The sequence below is a fragment of the Citrus sinensis genome, chromosome 9 (assembly GCF_022201045.2).
Source record: "Citrus sinensis cultivar Valencia sweet orange chromosome 9, DVS_A1.0, whole genome shotgun sequence".
NCBI lineage: Eukaryota > Viridiplantae > Streptophyta > Magnoliopsida > Sapindales > Rutaceae > Citrus > Citrus sinensis.
The window spans coordinates 18,843,409-18,862,800 of NC_068564.1; the positions used below are offsets into that span (position 1 = coordinate 18,843,409).

A 19,392-nucleotide genomic window follows, 5' to 3' on the forward strand; every position below is an offset into this window, starting at 1 on the left:
GAATCGTTCCACCATATCAGAAAAAATGCTCAACATGCATCGTTGAAATGTAGCAGGTGCATTACATAATCCAAATGGCATTCTCCTATATGCAAATGTGCCAAAAGGGCAAGTGAAAGTAGTTTTCTCTTGATCTTTTGGTGCTATGGGAATCTGATTATATCCTGAGTAACCATCTAGAAAGCAATAAAATTCGTGGCCTGCTAATCTATCAAGCATTTGATCGATAAATGGTAAAGGAAAATGATCTTTACGTGTGACAGAATTCAATTTTCTATAATCAATGCATACACGCCATCCTGTAGTCACTCTAGTGGGTATCAATTCATTATCAGCATTGGTAACTACTGTGACTCCTGACTTTTTAGGGACAACTTGTACAGGACTGACCCATGAACTATCAGAAATTGGGTAAATGATACCTGCATCTAATAGCTTAAGGACCTCAGTTCTAACAACTTCTTTCATGTTAGGATTTAACCGACGTTGCATCTCCCTAGTAGTTTTAGCATTTTCATCAAGGTGAATGTAATGCATGCAATCTACTGGGTTTATACCTTTAATGTCTGCTATGGTCCATCCTAATGCTCCTTTGTGCTCTTTTAAAACATCCAACAACTTACCTTTTTGTTCATCATTTAGGGATGATGAGATGATTACCGGCAGAGTACTTTCTTCTCCCAAAAACGCATATTCCAAAGTGTTGGGCAATGGTTTGAGCTCGAGTTTCGGTGGTGATTCTGATGATGGAATGAGTTGCTTCTCTAATGGTGCTAGTTGCTCAACTCTTGACTTCCATTTATTAGTGTCCATAGATGGTGCTGAGTCAAGCAGGGCATTGACCTCATCGACCGATCTGTCAATATCAAAATCCAAACCAAAGTGAGTTAAACATGTTTGTAAAGGATCATCACTAAGGTTTGAAAGAAAAGTGTCATCAACTAATGCTTCGATTAAATCCACATCAACAATTCCATCATCTACACTGTAAGGTTGTTTGGCAATGTTGAAAATGTTTAGCTCCATAGTCATGTTGCCGAAGGACAACTGCATATTTCCAGTCCTGCATTGAATGTGAGCATCCGCAGTTGCCAAGAAAGGTCGGCCTAGAATAATGGGGATGTGCTTCCTTGAATCCTGTATTGGTTGAGTGTCAATTACAATGAAATCAACAGGAAAATAAAATTTGTCTACCTGGATAAGCACGTCCTCCACAATACCACGAGGTATTTTTGTGGACCGATCTGCAAGTTGTAACACCACTGGAGTTGGGTGTAATTCTCCCAGTCCAAGTTTCACAAACACAGAGTAAGGCAATAAATTTACACTAGCTCCTAAATCCAACAAAGCATTCTCAATTGTGTGGTTCCCTATACTACATGAGATAGTAGGGGAGCCTGGGTCTTTGCATTTTAAAGGAATTTTATGTTGGAGAATAGAACTAACGTTTTCTGTTAAAAATGCCTTCTTTTGAACATGCATGTTTCTCTTTTTAGTGCACAGGTCTTTAAGAAACTTGGCATAAGATGGAACTTGCTTTATAGCATCAAGTAAAGGGATGTTAACACTTACCTGTTTGAAGATTTCGAGAATCTCACCTGTGGATTTTCCCTTCTTTCCTTTAGCTAACCTCTGAGGAAATGGAGCTTTCGGAACATATTCTCGTGGGTTGGTTTCTTCTCTGTCCTCCGGTGGTGAGTCCTCAGCATTTACAGGTACAATTTGATTTTCTTTAATCACTGGCATCTCCACTTTATTGTCGACTTCTTTTCCTTTTCGCAAGGTCATTACTGCTTTGACCTCTCCATGTTGCTGTGGTGAACTAGTACTTGCTTCATGTACTCCTTTAGGATTAGGCACTGGTTGACTTGGAAATTTACCTTTCTCAACAGTCATTGCCAAGGTCTGAACTGAAGAAGCAAGTTGTCCCACCATCTTCTCGAGGCTTGAAACTGATTGGGCTTGTGAATTGAAGCCTGCTCTCAACTCATTTCGTAGTCCATCAATGGTGCGATTCTGTTGCTCAATCGTGGAGTGAGTAACATTCTTGAAATTTTGGAATGCATCCTCCCATGGTCTGGGTTGAGAGTAGTTCTGGTTCTGATTGTATGGTCTGAATGGTGGCTGAGAGGCTTGAGGATTTTGTGGAATTGGTGGAGCTGGAGCTGTTGGTCCATTCTGTTGGAATCCTTGAGACCATGAAAAATTGGGGTGGTCTCTCCATCCAGGGTTATATGTGTTGGAGTATGGGTTGTAATTTGATGGCTTTCTCATTACACCTATGGCATTGGCTTGATCTGAGTATGAGTCATGGTCATGTGGCTCTGTTGATTTAGCAGTCGATAATGATGCTATTTGTCGAGAGAGACCTTCAATTATCGCTTTGACTTCTTTAATTTCTGAACTTGATTCGCCAATTTGAACCTCATTCACTCCTTTAATTCTTCTAGTAGTCCTGAGTGATCGACTCCGTTGTTGGGAATTATCTGCTTGTCGCTGGAAGAATTCCCAAATTTCTGATGCACTTTTTGACATTAGCTCTCCTCCACTTGTTGCCATTAACCATTCTTGCACATTTGGTAGTAATCCCTCCAAAAAGTATTGGCATTGGTGCCATTTCTCGTACCCATGATGTGGACACTTCAAGAGTAGCCCATTAAATCGCTCCCATGTTTCGAAAAACTGCTCGTCCTCTCTTTGGGTAAACTCCGAGATTTCCCTGCGAATAGCATTGGTTTTATGCACTGGGAAATATTTATTCAAAAATTTTGTTACCATTTGTTCCCATGATGAAATGCTATTAGCAGGCAATGTATTAAGCCATGAACGAGCTCTATCCTTTAAAGAAAATGGGAATAATCTGAGTTTAACATCATCGTCTGAAAAATTCTCATATTTAAATGTTTGACAAATAGCGTGAAAATCATTCAGATGATTATATGGATCCTCATTTTCTAGGCCATAAAATGTGGGGAGACAATTTAGCACACTAGGTTTTAATTCAAAACTCCTAGCAGCTACATTTGGGTATCTTATGCATGATGTGCTCAAATTAGCTAAGGGACTAAAATAGTCCTTAAATGGCCTCTCCTGTGGTGCTTGTAAATCCATTTTATTTTTAACGTGTTTGTGTGTGCGAAGTGTTTTTTCTAATTCAAGGTCTATAGGTTCAAGATTAGGAAATAATGACCTACGACCATGCATGCAAAATAAATAAAATAAAAATAAAGATGCAAACAAAACAAATAAAAATAAAGAAGAGGAAGAAATTACGATACTAACCTTATTGCGCTATTACAACCTTTCTATAAAAATACACAAAAATAAATACGTGAAAGAAATTAACTAAAAATTAAATTAATAAGATAAACAAAAAAAAATTACAAAGAAAAATAAATGGAAAATTAAATTACAAAATTTTAAAGAAGAGAAAAAGAAAAGAAATACTAACCTTTAAATGTAGATTCACTTTTTTTTTTCTTTTTTTTTAATAATAAAAAAAATACAAGAAAACAAATAAAAGAAATTATTCACAAAAATTAATTCTATGAATTAAAATTACTTACCTCCCCGGCAACGGCGCCAAAAACTTGTTGTGCAAATTTTAATGTACTCGCAAGCGCACGAATCTGTTGTAGTATAGATTAATGGTGACGAGTGTCGATCCCACGAGGAGGTGGATTTTAATTGTGTAGAATTAATTTTGTGAATGGGTGATTGGATTTGTGGTGGAAATGATTGGAATATGCTAAAACTTAAATTAAAATGGAGAGAATAAATTCTAAAATTGGAATTGCAATGGCGAGAATAAATTGAAGATAATTCTATTGAAATGACGTATTTGGGTATCTGGATCCGTATCAACATGCATCATGGGCTAAATAATCCGTATTAATGCCAATTAAATCATGAGGGGGGAATCCACACCTCATGAACCACGCTCTAATCAATATGGTGCTAAGGGCTTATCGTGCCAAATAATAATAACCTTGTACTAGGGGGCCGGTGAAACCAAGGCGGTACTAGACAAGAATATTATTATTTGTCGACGAGAAGTCAAAACATCCACAAAAACTAGAGGGGAAGAGAAAATAAATTTACCAAATTAAGCCCATGACACATGTTGAGACTTCACCTTCAACCCAAGCTTGAAAGAAAATTAGCCACTCATAATTGAACTAGGGGCAAAATAGGAATTTATTAAAATACGAAGAAAATACAAGATGGAGAAGGAATTACAGAAAATGGATCCCAAAAATGGATTCAGAGATATCAAATTAGGGGGGGGAGGCCCCCTTTTTATAGATACATGGAGTAAATCATGGCCATCGGATTAAAAACAGTTTGGACGCTCAGGATTGCGCCACGTCATCAGTCAACAGTCCACGGTTTGACCACGTGGATGAACAGTAACACGGTTTGACCCGACTTTGAACAGTAACGCGGTTTGACCCGGATGAACAGTAACGCGGTTTGGTTGAAAATAATCCTGTGTGATGCATGCACCGTACGCGAGATTTTTCGTCCACTGATATGCTGCCACGTCACCATCAACAGTACATAAGAATTTTAGTCCAACAGGATCGTGACACCTCATCAGTCAATGCCACATCATCGGTCAATGCCACGTCATCATCCGTCTATGTGAACAGTGTCGTGAACAGTAACGTATACAGTACCGTTCACGTGAATAGTACCGTACATGTGAATAGTGCCATTTTTCCTTTTATGCTCCTCCTAAGGTTTTCGACCGTCCTGAGTTCAAAAGTGATGTCCGTTTTGCCGTCTGATCTCTCCTTTATTGTGAAATGACTATAATGCCCCTAAAATACATAAAATACTTAATTAAAATAAAACACATGTAATTAAATCACAAGAAGGTTAAATATATAAAAGTAAGGGTTGTTAGTAAGACTTAAAATGTAAAATGACGGTTTTCTCCTTTATAAATATGCATTTTCTAACACTCAACAGTCAGCTTAAGCACTTCTTTAGGCTAAAGGTCGATCGAACAGAAGAGGGGATATTTCATTACCAACAAAAATATGCTAAAGACTTCTTGAAGAAGTTTGGAATATTAGAAAGCAAGCTAATCTCAACACCAATGAAAGTCAATGCAAAATTATGGACACATGAAGGCAAAGATTTACAAGATGAAATGATATATTGACAATTGGTAAGAGGCTTAATCTACTTAATGTTAACTCGACCAAATATTTCATATGCAATGGGAGTAATGAGTCAGTACATGCAAAATCCAAAGAAGCCTCAATTGGAGATGGTTCGATGAATACTAAGATATGTGAAAAGTACAATCCATTTCGGTTTATTATACAAGAGAGGTGAAAGTTGCAAACTAATTGAATATTGTGATGCTAACTTGATAAAAGAAGATCAACTACTGGGCATGTTTTCAAAATTGGATATGAAGTAGTTTCTTGGTGTAGTAAGAGACAACCAACTGTATCACGATCAACCACAAAAGCAGAGTATAGAGCAACGGTGATAGTAGCTCAAGAAAGCAGTTGATTGATGCAGCTAATGAAAGATTTACACCAACCAATAGATTATGCAGTACCATTATATTGTGATAATCAATCTGCAATTAGCTTGGAGGAAATGCAAGAACTAAGCACATGGAGGTGCGTTATCACTTCATCAAGGAAAATGTCCTGCAAGATGAAGTTGAAATGCAGTATGTCAAGATGAATAATTAAGTTGCGGATATGTTTACAAAAAGTCTTAGTACTATAAAGTTTAAAGAGTTCCGCTAGTAGCTCAACATGGATCGAAGGATTAAACTTGGTGTTAAGGGGGAGTGTTAAAAGTCCAACACCAATTTCATAATCTAATCCAATTACATTTTGTTCAAGCCCAAATTCAAAACCTAATCCATGGAAGATTCAAGAATTGTGTAGAGAATGAGAAATATTTTTTGTTTAAAAATATCTAATAGAGGTAAAAATATCTAAGTCTTGATAATTCTTAAATAATTGGAGATATTTGTAAAATGTGATTGTCATATTTTTATTATTTAATGTTTGTGTGGTTTGCATTAGTTCTAGGTTACTATAAATGCTCATAAGCACTTTGTTGTAGGCATCAAGTAAAGAGTGAAGAATTAGAAAAGAGAAAGAACAGAGTCGTGAGTGCTGTAGTGCCTCGCTTATAAAATATCAATAAAGTCCTTTAGTTTAATAAAATTCTTCTGTTGTGTAAATAGTTTTAGTTTTGAGCAGTGTAGTCCTCCTCGGTTTTTAACAAGTTTAATTATTCCATCTACAAATTTATAAGAGAGAGAAAATCTTAAGAAAAAATATTAATGAAATTAATACCTTGTGTCATCTAATCTTGATCTTTTATTTCAATCTAATCTAATGGTTGAAAATTTGTGTTTAAAAATCTCTCTCTCTCTCTCTCTCTCTCCCTATATATATATATATATATATATATATATATATATATATATGAGTCATTCTCTAGTGAGACACACTACGATAAAAACTATAGATTTCAATATGTTAGAGATTATATTTTTTATTTTTTATTGGCATCCTCATTTTAAACAAATGAGGATATCCTCACTATAGAATTATTATTATTATTATAATTATATAAAGGTTTTCGTGTAAGCCAAATACTGTAATTGCCCAACGACCCGACAAAATAAAGTAGTATGAACTAAGGGAGAATCATCAAATTCAAGACAAGTTTGACGTATAAACTTCTTTGGCTCCAGGCATACTAGGATTACTTTTCTTAGGACAAGCAGCCAATGAGTGTGATAATAGGCCCTACCACATCTTGTTTCGCTAGTAGCCACTGCAGTCTACACCCACACACACAGACATACATACATTTATACACGAACTCTCACTTGTTGTGAATAAAGAGTGGAGAGAAATGGACTTTTTTGTTTTTCAAGTTACAGTGAAATGACATTATTTCACAAAATAGGAACAATGCCGTCTTTGTTAATATCTTCGCCTACATTAAAAGATGAAATTACCCTTCTAACATCATCACATTCTAATGAATGCTAATGATTTAGGGCATGATTAATACATTTTGTAAACTTAGGGCGAATAAATAATACAACTTAAAAGTATTGTAGAATGTTTGATAATAGGACAATTTTAGGGTATTCATATAATAATTTCCTTTTAGTTTACTAAGGATTTTTTTGGATAAATTTCAATTACTCCCCTAGTGAATGGACTATTTTCAAAATATCTTTCAAATTATTGAAAACTTTAATTTATCCTTAATAATTCTTAAGAAAAATATTTTTTTCACCAATATGACCCGTTTGGAAATAGTAATTGAGGAGGAGTTAAAATTTACAATAATTTCATGGGCTTTTGAAGATAATCAATTGAAATAATTAAAAATACTGAAATTAACCTTTTTCTTTTGTCAAAAAAACGTTTTTTGTTCTTATCTTTACTTAAATAATGATGATAATATGCCATTTTCGGATACTAAAACTTAATTAAATTGATAAGGTTATCAAATTTCAAGAATTAATTGTCTCAAAACTCTGAAAATCGGAGGGAGCATTTTTTTAATTCTTTGATCCTTATTTCTTAAGGTTAATGTTCTGCATTTCTTAAAGTAAAAGAATTGCTAAAAAGTAATCCAAAAATCTAAACTTCAGCTTTGTTTATCACAGAATGTTCTCAAGGAAGTAATTGAACTTATCAGCCATTAATTTATACACGTATCAGTATTATACGTTATGCAATGCATCAGCCTTTCTTAGGCCTAAGCTCAATTCCTTCTATAACGAGGTCATGCCTTGTGCCAAATATATCAAAATCAAGTAGGCTACATAATAACATCCCATTATCTCCATTTTTATTGAAGAACTCACCCATCTCAATCTCCATCCATCCATCTCTTCTGTCATGAAACAGTTGAGGCGTATTTCTTGAAGGATCTAGGAATAGTCCTTGCCTTTTCTTATCATTGATTCCTTCAACGTAGACCCTAGATGCTAATTGTGTACTTCGAAATCCATCTATGGACTTGCCAAACTTGAACACAAGGTAAGCTGCATATTTGGTTCTGTGGGACAAAATTCTTGTCTCTATCCTTGCGTTGACTTCGAAAAAGCAAAAATACACGAGCTCCGCCACCTCAGGAAACCTGCCAATGCATTGATACAAGCATGGAACAAACGGAATCATATTGCTAGTAAAAGCTCCTCCCCGTCCTCGTGAGTAGGATTTAAACACTAAATATATTTTGTTTCAGTTTTAGAAATTTTACCGACTAAGTTAGTTTGCATCCATAAAACTGTTGATAAATTAACTATTATCATGCTAAAAATAAAAGTTAAAATTACCTAGACTCTGGTGTTGAAGTCCATTTCCAACAACTGGGTGTACTTCCCCGTTCTATACAAGGGTTTCTTGCCCCAACCATATAGCATTTTTTCCCGGTCTCTTTCTCCACTGCAAAGCTCTGTTGAAGGATATATGATGACCATACGTTGGCCAGATTATAATTTTTCGAATTTTATACTATATGGTACGGTTATGCATATACAACTGGATGTGACAAACTTTAAAATAAGATTTCAGAACTTCATAAGATTAAGGAGACTATATAAGACACTTAAAGTCTGCTATGTGATGACTTCATGAGAGTTAAGGAGGGCAAACAAAGTCAATTATATGCACCAGCCAATCAAGCTTTCAGTAAAACAAAGATTCTTTCGCCATTTCGCAATTTGAACACTAGATTTAAGTTTCATTTCTAATTCAATTAGCACATTTAGGAGTCATAAGCATAGTCTATAATTTTGAGAGGTGATGGATAGAGTAAGGACTGAAAGCTTACCATGGTACCATTGTTGATGAGGATGGGGTGGTGACAAAGATGAAAATAAAGATCTTTCTTAGACAAGGAAGAGATCAAAGATGAAGAAGAGACAGAGTTGGAAATGATCAACTTGTAGTCAGACGGCAGAAACCTCTCCCACACCAAATCCGAATCCGCAGCTGATTTGAATACAGGAGAAACCACTGCTAATCTACAAGCATCGCCAGGAGTTGTAAGAGAAATTATGTGCGAAATGCACTCTACTGGCAGAGCATTTGTAATATCCATTTTACTTGTTCTGTTTACGCATTAGACAAGAAGTGAGCTTTTATAGAAAACTTTCACACGCCTTCTTTTTGAAGTTGTTGGTTGCTATCTTTCAACGACTTCTTTTGGAAGTGAAGGGCAAATATTATCCAACGACCTAACATATCAAATAATTACATGAAGTTTCAAAATATAATAAATAATTACAAATTCTTGTCAACAATTTTCTTAGTTGAGTTAGGACTAATTTGGGATTTATTTAGTTGTTAAGATAAGTTATTTTTACTATACTGATGAAACAAGCTGCTAAACAAATAAATGACTAGGTATTTAGTAATTGTGTTATTGAGAGTGTTGTAAGTTCATTTGATAAGTTTTGTTATTAAAGTGTTGTTTTATTGTATAATATAATATGACCAAAATTGACAAATGTTTTAAAATTTTTTGTTATTTTTCTTGATGAATTTTAATAAGTTGTTTAGAATCAATTTTTTTTTAACACAAATTTACAAGCAAAGAAGAAAAAAAACTTAATTACTAAAAATCTAATAAACTTTATAGCTCATCCATAGAAAATATGATTAAATTTTTAACACAATATAAAAATTTGATAAAAATAAAGTAATAAATACTACGTTCACATTATACTAAATGCTATAATACATCAAATCTTCCTTTTCTTCTAGTAGTGTTACTTTAGGGGTCATTGATTTCTACTGTAGGGTAATCATAAATAGAGATGGCCAACAGGCTAGGCGGCACGTGGAATGACACAGGTACGGCACGTGTCCGCATAGCACGGCATGCATGAGCACGTCTTAGTGGGGCACGCAGCATAAACAACACACACGTGGGTTGGGTTGAGTTTAGAATTTTAGGCATGCAGACCTAAAAAGCACAACAAGATTAAAGGCGGGCTAAAGTACGACATGTAAAAAGGCCTACAATAAGCACGTTTCACTTTTTAATGAAAGTAAATATAAAATTTTATGATTTTATAGATAACTTGAAATTAAAATTTTTAATATATTTTATTAGCATTAATTTTTTAAATTCATTTAATTATTAGTTTAAAAAAATCTAATTGATTTATGTTTATAACTCATTAAATGAATAATTGATATCATGATTTTAATAAATAAAATTATAAATATCATGATTTTATAAATATGTATTAATGTTATTATAGACTATGATATATGACTCTGTGTAAGTCTTAGTTAAGAATTAAGTTAACCCCTAAAAAAAATTATTACTATTATTGTTGTTGTTGAATACCAAAAAAGAATTCTAATATTGTAGGGTCTAACTTATAAATTAATATTATATTTTCTTATTATTATTAGTTTATTAGTATTGAATATGGAATTGAGTATTGAATTTTTTATTTTATTAAATTTGAGTAAAAGCACATGAATCCAAAAAAATGCATAGACTTGAAAAAAGTATGCTGACAACTTGGCATGCCTATTAAAAAATTTAAAAAAAAGAAAAAAAAAAGCTTATCGTATTTTTTTCTCAAGCAAGGCATGGTACGTGTGGATACGGCACGAGTGGGCGTGACACGTGTATCGGGCGGGGCCTAAGTTAAAAAAATTAGGCAAGGCATGGCACGGCATGAAGCACATGGTGAGCATAACACACTGCACAAGCATGATCATGCATGAGACTTCATTCGGCCATCTCAAATTGTAAAATATGAAATAATCTTTTTAATAGAATAGTAAGTTATAATAGGAATATAAAAACTATAAAACTTATGAAATGAGTAAATATTAAAATATTTAGTAAACATTTTTTTTTTGTAAAAGCTTATTAAATAAGTTATTTTTTGTATTTAATCTCAATTCCAAATGGAGCCCTAGTCAAGCCCCTCCTTCCTTATCCTTAAAGTTAAAAGGACATTTTTATTATTATTTTAATTATATGTTTATTCTTAGATAAATTATAGAAAAAGGACATCAAAAAGATCCAAATTTTTTATTCTTTTCAATTTCTGCAAATGGAACACATTGAATACGCCATTCTACTGTGGATAAAAGATTTTTTTCCCAGAATATTAAGGATTTGATCTCTGTATCCGGAAGTTGAAAAAAGGTCATCATTTCTAGAATTTAGTTTTTCTGCAATAATTTATAATAAGAAATAAGAATAGTTTGCACAGCAGGACAGAGCCCATTAAGGAAATACTTTCCCAGCCTCAGCCAATGCGAACTCTGAACCCAATTTTCAACTTATCAACATGAAATGATTTTCGAAAGATGAAGCATCAGTAATATACATAATACAAATCTGATCATAATAGTATATTATGCCCACCTAATGATCTTGAATACATCTTAACATTAACATACTCATAAAAAATATTGTTGTGTTAAAGAAACGATTCAATCTATCGATTATTTGTAGGCCTAAGCTCAATTCCTTGTATAATGAGGCCATGCTTGGTGTTGGATCTATCAAAATAGCTAGGCTAGACACTAACATGTTATCATCTCCATTTTCATCGAAGTACTCACTCATCTTGTTGGGAAAGGGACTATCAAGCAGTTATAAATTAAGTGGAAATAAAATTTTTTTTCTCTTTGTATGATTAAAATAGGATGCACACCACAAATAAATAGACAAAAAAATAAACTAATGAATCCAAAACAAAAACCAATCACAAGAGACACAAATTTTTACATGAAAAATCCAAAACGGGAAAAATAACGGGACCGTATTCCAACATAATCTTCTACTATATTAATGAGATTACAACAAAAATTCTTCTTTAGATAATACTAGAGGCTACCACTATCAAGAATCTTACTATTCTTGGCTTACAGTAACAACCTAATAATTATTTCTTTAACAAGTGAGTATCTTAAACAATAGTCAACGAGAGGATAAAATAAAAATCAAGACCTGTAGAATTGTAGAGGACAATTTCAAGAACTTACCCTCAAAATTTGAGAGAAAACAAAGTCAATTTTACCTTCCGATCGCCCAATTAAAGATTGAAAAACTTACCCCCAAATAGCCTCAACTCTGCTCTCTCGTCCCTTCTCTCTCGCCTTTTTCTTCTGTCAAAAAGTTGCTGCCGCCTCCACTTTCTCTTCTTTATATAGGCAAATTTCATTATAAAATTTCACTTAACCCCTCATTGTGTTTTTAATTATTTAATTACCCAAACCTATTAAACTTTGGGCTTGGGCCACTTAAATGAGATGAACCCAACAAATCTCCCCCTCTGGATCATATGGAGGGCACCGCCAAGCCCGCTTTTTACATACAACTTTTTAGTTTCTCCTTAGGAAGTGTCCCTGAGATATCTGAAAATCCACTTCACTGTTGTCCAATGTTCCTTACCCGAATTGGAGAGAAACCAACTGACTACACCAACTGCATGAGTAATATCTGGTCTTGTACAAATCATGTCGTACATCAAACTACTAACTGCCAAAGCATAAGAAACTCCTTTCATCTCTTGCTTCTCTTTCTCACTTGTAAGACAATGCTCAGAACTAAGCTTAAAATAACTTGCAAGTGGAGAACAAACATATTTTGCCTTGCCCATGTTAAATCTTTTAATAACTCTTTCAACATATCCTTCTTGAGATAACTATAACTTCCTAGCTTTCTATTGTGAGAAATTTTCATGCCAAGAATATATTTCACCGGTCCTAAGTTCTTCATTGCAAACGACTTACTAAGCTCTCTCTTCAGATGGTCAATCTTACTCACATCCTGCCCAGCAATCAACATGTCATCCATATAAAGCAAAAGAATAATAAAATTATTATCACCAAACTTCTTCATAAAAACATAATGGTTACACATAGTCTTGCTGAAACCATGATTCTCCATAAAAGAATCAAACTTCTTTTACCACTACCTTGGTGCTTGTTTCGGCCCATATAAATGTTTCTTCAACTTGCACACAAGTTCTTCTTTGCCTTTGTCATTGAATCCTTCAGGTTGCTCCATGTATCTTTCCTCCTTTAAGTCACCGCGTAAGAAATCTATCTTGACATCAAACTATTCAATCTCCAAGTTTAAGCTAGCTGCTAATCCCAGAACTACTCAGATAGAAGACATCTTCACTACAGGAGAAAATATTTCTTCAAAATCAATACCTTTCTTCTGACTGAAACCCTTCACAACCAATCTAACATTATATCGTTGTTATGAGTTGTTTTTTATTTTCAACCTGTAAACCTATTTGTTCTTCAGTACCCTTTTTCTTTTAGGTAGCTTCACTAAGTCATAAATGTGGTTTTCATTTAAGGATTTTATCTTCTCTTGCATAGCTTTAACCCACTCATTTTTATACTGGTGATACATGGCTTCTTCAAAACATTCTGCCTCCCCTCCATCTGTCAGCATCACGTATTCATGTGGAGGATATCTAGTGGAAGGTCGTCATTCTCTAGTATATCTTCTCAATTATGGCTCAACTAGTAGTGCTGGTGGTTTTGGAGGTGCCTGGTCAACTGGTTCTGCTGGACCATCATTATTATCCTCTTCAGCTCCCCCATGATTATCAGGAACTACAGATGGAGAAACTAAAGTTGGAATAATATGAATCTCTTGAGATGACTGAGACTCGTCATTGTTCTCTACATTACCAATAATATGATCTTCAAGGAACACAGCATCTCTACTTCTGATCAATTTTCTTGCCACTAGATCCCATAACTTGTACCCAAATTCTTCATGCCCATAGCCTAAGAAAATGCATTCCTTGGCTTTATCATCAAGCTTTGATCTCTCATCTTTAAGGATGTGAACGTATGCTCTGCAACCAAACACTCTTAAGTGTTTATATGAAACATTTTTGCCAGTCTAAACTTTCTCAGGTACATCGTCGTCTAATGAAGCTGAAGGAGAAAGGTTAATCAAGTCAATTGCAATATGCATAGCCTCCACCCAAAAAGATTTAGGAAGCTTGGCATTGGAAAGCATACATCTAACCATCTCTTTAATTATTTTGTTCATCCTTTCTGCAACGCCATTCTGCTGCGGGATTTTTGGTACAGTCTTCTCAAGTCTGATTCCATGAGATCTGCAATACTACTCAAATTGCCCTCTCTACCCACCAATATTATCTGCCCTAACACATTTTAACTTTTTTCATGTCCTTCTCTCAACACAAGCATGGAAGAACTTAAATATATCAAGCACCTGGTTTTTAGATTTTAAAGTAAAAGCCCACGCTTTTCTAGAACAGTCATCAATAAAAGTTACAAAATAAAGTGCATCTCCTATTAATCTACTTTGCATCATGCAAACATCAGTGTGAATCAAATTAAGGATTTGTGACTTTCTAGATAGAGAAAAGCTTTTAAAAGCTACTCTGTTTGTCTTTCCAGATAAGCAATGAACACAAGTCTTGAGGGACATATCTGCGAAGCTGGGTAGAAATCATTTTCTGCCAAGAGTTTCTAACCCTTTCTCACCAATGTGACCAAGTCTTTTATGCCATGTCTCAATGTCAGAACCTTTTACAGCCACATTCACATCTTCTTTCTTGACTTGGCTTTTATCACATAAAAAGTGTTTACTTTCCTCCTCTTAGCTAACACTAAGGAGCCTTTGGCGAGCTTCCATTTTCCTTTACCAAATTAGTTAATATAATCATCATCATCATCAAGTTTGCATGTAGAGATCAAATTGAGGCAAAGATCTGGTACATGTCTGACATCTTTAAGCAACAACTTATAGCCAATGTTAGTCTCCAATCAAATATCTCTCATGCCCACAATCTTGGATGCCCTTTCATTTCCCATCCGAACATGGCTATAATCACCATTAACGGTAATCACGATGTGCAGTAACATGAAACGAAGCACCCGAATCAATCACCCAATCACTGGTATGACAAGTGAGATTTACTGAGCTCTCATCATAAACAATACCCAAATCACCATCAATTATGACTGCAGTGTTCTATTGTCATTTTTCTAAGCATCACCATTTTCTTTTGCTAGTTCTCTTTTCCACAATCTACACTCCCTTTTGACATGACCCATTTTATGACAATGAAAGAACTTTATATTTCTCTTCTGGGACTTAGATCTTCCTCTGCAGTTATCATTATTCTACTGGTAGAAATTTTTGCTTTGCCTCCTCCCCCGCCTTTCTTGCTTTTCTGAAACAAGTTCATCTGACTTAGAGGGAACTGCTTCAACATTCTTTCTTATAGATTCTTCATTCCGCAGCCTATTTATAACTATATCCAAAGTTAATTTCCCATTTGACGTTGAATTATTCATTGACACCACTAATGTCTCCTAACTGTTAAGCAAACAACTAAGCAACAACAATGCCTGTAACTCATCATCTAAAATAATCTTCATAGTATTCAACTGATCAACCAAGTCCTGAAACTTATTAGTGTATTTAGTTATACTGCGCCCTGTTGTGCAAATTTTAATGTACTCGCAAGCGCACGAATCTATTGTAGTATAGATCAATGGTGACGAGTGTCGATCCCACGAGGAGGTGGATTTTAATTATGTAGAATTAATTTTGTAAATGGGTGATTGGATTTGTGGTGGAAATGATTTGGAATATGCTAAAACTTAAATTAAAATGGCGAGAATAAATTCTAAAATTGGAATTGAAATGGCAAGAATAAATTGAAGAGAAATCTATTGAAATGACGTACTTGGATATCTAGATCCGTATCAACATGCATCATGGGCTAAATAATCCGTATTAATGCCAATTAAATCATAAGGGGGGAATCCACACCTCATGAACCACGCTCTAATCAATATGGTGCTAAGGGCTTATCGTGCCAAATAATAATAACCTTGTACTAGAGGGCCGGTGAAATCAAGGCGGTACTAGACAAGATTAGTATTATTTGTCGATGAGAAGTCAAAACATCCACAAAAACTAGAGGGGAAGAGAAAATAAATTTACCAAATAAAGCCCATGACACATGTTGAGACTTCACCTTCAACCCAAGCTTGAAAGAAAATTAGCCACTCATAATTGAACTAAGGGCAAAATAAGAATTTATTAAAATACGAAGAAAATACAAGATGGAGAAGGAATTACAGAAAATGGATCCCAAAAATGGATTCAGAGATATCAAATTAGGGGGGGAGGCCCCCTTTTTATAGATACATGGAGTAAATTATGACCATCGGATTAAAAATTGTTTGGACGCTCAGGATTGCGCCACGTCATCAGTCAACAGTCCACGGTTTGACCACGCGGATGAACAGTAACATGGTTTGACCCGGATGAACAGTAACGTGGTTTGGTTGAAAATAATCCTATGTGATGCATGCACCGTACGCGAGATTTTTCGTCCACTGATATGCTGCCACGTTACCATCAACAGTACATAAGAATTTTAGTCCAACAGGATCGTGACACCTCATCAGTCAATGCCACATCATCGGTCAATGCCACGTCATTGATCCATCTATGTGAACAGTGCTGTGAACAGTAACGTATACAGTACCGTACATATGAATAGTGCCATTTTTCCTTTTATGCTCCTCCTAAGGTTTTCGACCGTCCTGAGTTCAAAAGTGATGTCCGTTTTGCCGTCTGATCTCTCCTTTATTGTGAAATGACTATAATACCCCTAAAATACATAAAATACTTAATTAAAATAAAACATATGTAATTAAATCACAAGAAGGTTAAATACATAAAAGTAAGGGTTGTTAGTAAGACTTAAAATGTAAAATGACGGTTTTCTCCTTTATAAATATGCATTTTCTAACACTCAACACACCCCCCAACCAGCTTATTGCTAGTCCCTAGCAAATAAAGCGAAAACAAAATTCAAATTCAAAATAAATTTTTTTTTTTAAATAGAAACACTCGTATTTATTCCATCAGATTAATGATAGCAATCAAATAAAAGTATAAGCATTATCTCCAGTCTAAAGCAACATCACACTCACATCAACCATCCACATGAATCAGCCCAGTAGACTTTGTTATAGCTACTTTCAAGAATGACATGTCAAACCCCAAAATCTCACTGGAAGTAGTGACACTCTCACAAAGAAATTAAAACCAATAAAAATAGTCACTCCAATGAATGGTAATTGAGAGAGAAAATAATAAAGAAGTGATATCACATGCTCTCACCAAGATAAAATAAATATGCCCTCAGCTTAGAAATAATACGAACTCAAGTCAAACAAAAATGCTAGTCAACCCACTTTATTTATCTTTTTTTTTTATTATGCATCACTACATCTTTTTAGCCCATATAACTAGCTTCTACTTCAAACTATAGTTCCCTAAAATCAAGAAGGACTTTTATTAGGACGTAACGTAGGCTAGGGACATGACTAACAAAGAAGGGAAATAAGGAAAATAAAGTGTATGTTTGAGAAAAATACAAAGAATTTTTTTTTTTTTGGAAGTTGCAAGGTGGATTTCACCTATTATTTTTATTTTTATTCTTTTGAAACAACAACTTTTGTTTTTTTTTTTCTCTTTTTTTTTTGGCATAACTTCACTGAAAAAAATAATTATTTACATTTTTCTCAAACATAAATAGGTGATGGAACTTATAAGACATCGGGTAATACTCCAAATCGGAGTGGGTCAAGATGATAAGTTGACAAAGAAAATGTTTTTCTTTTTTTTTTTAAAGGCTCAAAAGGGTTAACTATGGATATTTAATAAAATAGATGGCTAGAAAGGCTCAAACGGATCAAAGATGGCCTTTCCATCGTCTTTTAGGGCTCTAAATAATCATCCATATCTACTAGTTAGATGGGCCTCCAAATGTAGCAACACACATTTTTTTCTTTTTTTTTTAATTTTACAATTTTTTTTTAAGGGTTAACTCAAAAGAAATATAGAGATCGTGTATACAATAATAAACTGTTAAGCTGTATAAAGAATGGGCAAAAGGGTTACTCTCCAAGAAAAATGATAGGCTCAAAAACTCACTTGGTACTTATTATGACATGTTCATTCCTTCAAGCAACTCATATTTGTCTCCAATATCAACATGTAGAGTAGCAAACATAATGTAACATCACTTAAGACCAAAGATAATACAAATACTAAAATTTGAAATTAATCATGTCATCCAATGTTAAAACAAATCACACAAAATTTTTTTTTTAAAACAACATTCTACCCCCCAACCTATTCTAAACATGAAAGGAAAATATGCATGCAGAAATGTGAAAATGATGCATAAAAACTAATTAGAAAAGTTACACGTAAAATGATAGAAAACGAAAATGTTTTTTTTTTATAAAGAAGATGCGTTTCTAGAGGAACTACACTCTATATTCAGCCATCTTCGACTCACAAGTTGGAAAATGTATATTTATAGAGGAGAAATTAAAAAGAAGAAAAATAAACATAAAAACATAATAAAGAAAAAGAAAATGTCTGAAATTTTTTTTTAGTTTTTTAATTTTTTTTTTACGATGAAGATGCGTTTCTAGAGTCACTACACTCCATATTCAGCCATCTTCGACACAAAAAGTTAGCAACAGTTAGTTTCTACAACAAAAAATTAGTAAAAACTTAACCAAAATTCCATAATTGTCGACTATTCCCTCCCCCCAACCAGAACGAAACATTGTCCTCAATGTTTGAAAGGAAAGAAGTAGAGTTTAGAAGACATCACCTGGGTGGTGCAACACAGAAAATAATATTTACAAGCGGAGAGTTAAATCTAATTTGTACTTCTTACTGCGGCTACTGTTACCATCATTATTTGGGCGCTCCAACACAAAAGTCCAGGGGTCTGGCTCCGGTTTATAAGCTTGTAACATATCAAGTAGCTCATTAGCAGTGTGAGCACAAATAAAAAGTTTTTTCACATTAGAAGGAATGAAATAGTTTTTTATTGCATGGTTAAGAAATGCGATAAAGCCATCATAAAAGTTATTGACATTTAACAAACCGATGGGTTTTTGGTGGATGTGCAGATGGGCCTAAGATGCTAGCGTGATAAGTGCCTCTAGTGTTGCAAGATCTCCTGAAAGGAAAATAAAAGCATCAGCATGATTAAGCATTTCAGTTATTCTTTCTTGCATACCTGAGACGACTAACTCTTCTCCAGTTGATGAGTCAGACGAACTGCCCAATGGTTTTAAGACTCTTGGGATGATGCTTAACACTTGACTTCCTCTGATAAAAGCTGCTTCTGAGACCATTTTTGATAACCCTCGATTACCTCCTCCATACACCAAGTGTAATTTTCTCGCTGCTATGCTTCGACCAAGATCTATGGCTGCTTCAACGAACTCTTTATGTTTGCCATATGTAAATCCAGAAAGCACACAAATGTTCTTGAATTGTCTATTTGGA

General features: G+C 34.4%; 1 protein-coding gene across 1 annotated transcript; it reads right to left on the reverse strand.

Moving 5' to 3' along the window:
* Window positions 1-7,629: 7,629 nt before the first annotated feature.
* On the reverse strand, window positions 7,630-9,258 carry LOC102622116 (F-box protein PP2-B10-like). The gene is made up of 3 exons (XM_025092276.2): window positions 8,845-9,258; window positions 8,348-8,466; window positions 7,630-8,148 (listed from the first exon to the last, which is right to left on the reverse strand). The coding sequence occupies exons 1-3, from the start codon at window positions 9,112-9,114 to the stop codon at window positions 7,749-7,751; spliced, it is 789 nt and encodes a 262-aa protein (XP_024948044.2). The 5' UTR covers window positions 9,115-9,258; the 3' UTR covers window positions 7,630-7,748.
* Window positions 9,259-19,392: the final 10,134 nt, after the last annotated feature.

Excerpts from the sequence above, each read along its gene's own strand:
- LOC102622116 (XM_025092276.2), bottom strand. The coding sequence starts at position 9,114 with ATGGATATTACAAATGCTCTGCCAGTAGAGTGCATTTCGCACATAATT. Across the intron at positions 8,467-8,844 it reads TCATCAACAATGGTACCATG|AGCTTTGCAGTGGAGAAAGA; the intron begins GTAAGCTTTCAG and ends ATCCTTCAACAG. Across the intron at positions 8,149-8,347 it reads ACTTCAACACCAGAGTCTAG|GTTTCCTGAGGTGGCGGAGC; the intron begins GTAATTTTAACT and ends ATGCATTGGCAG.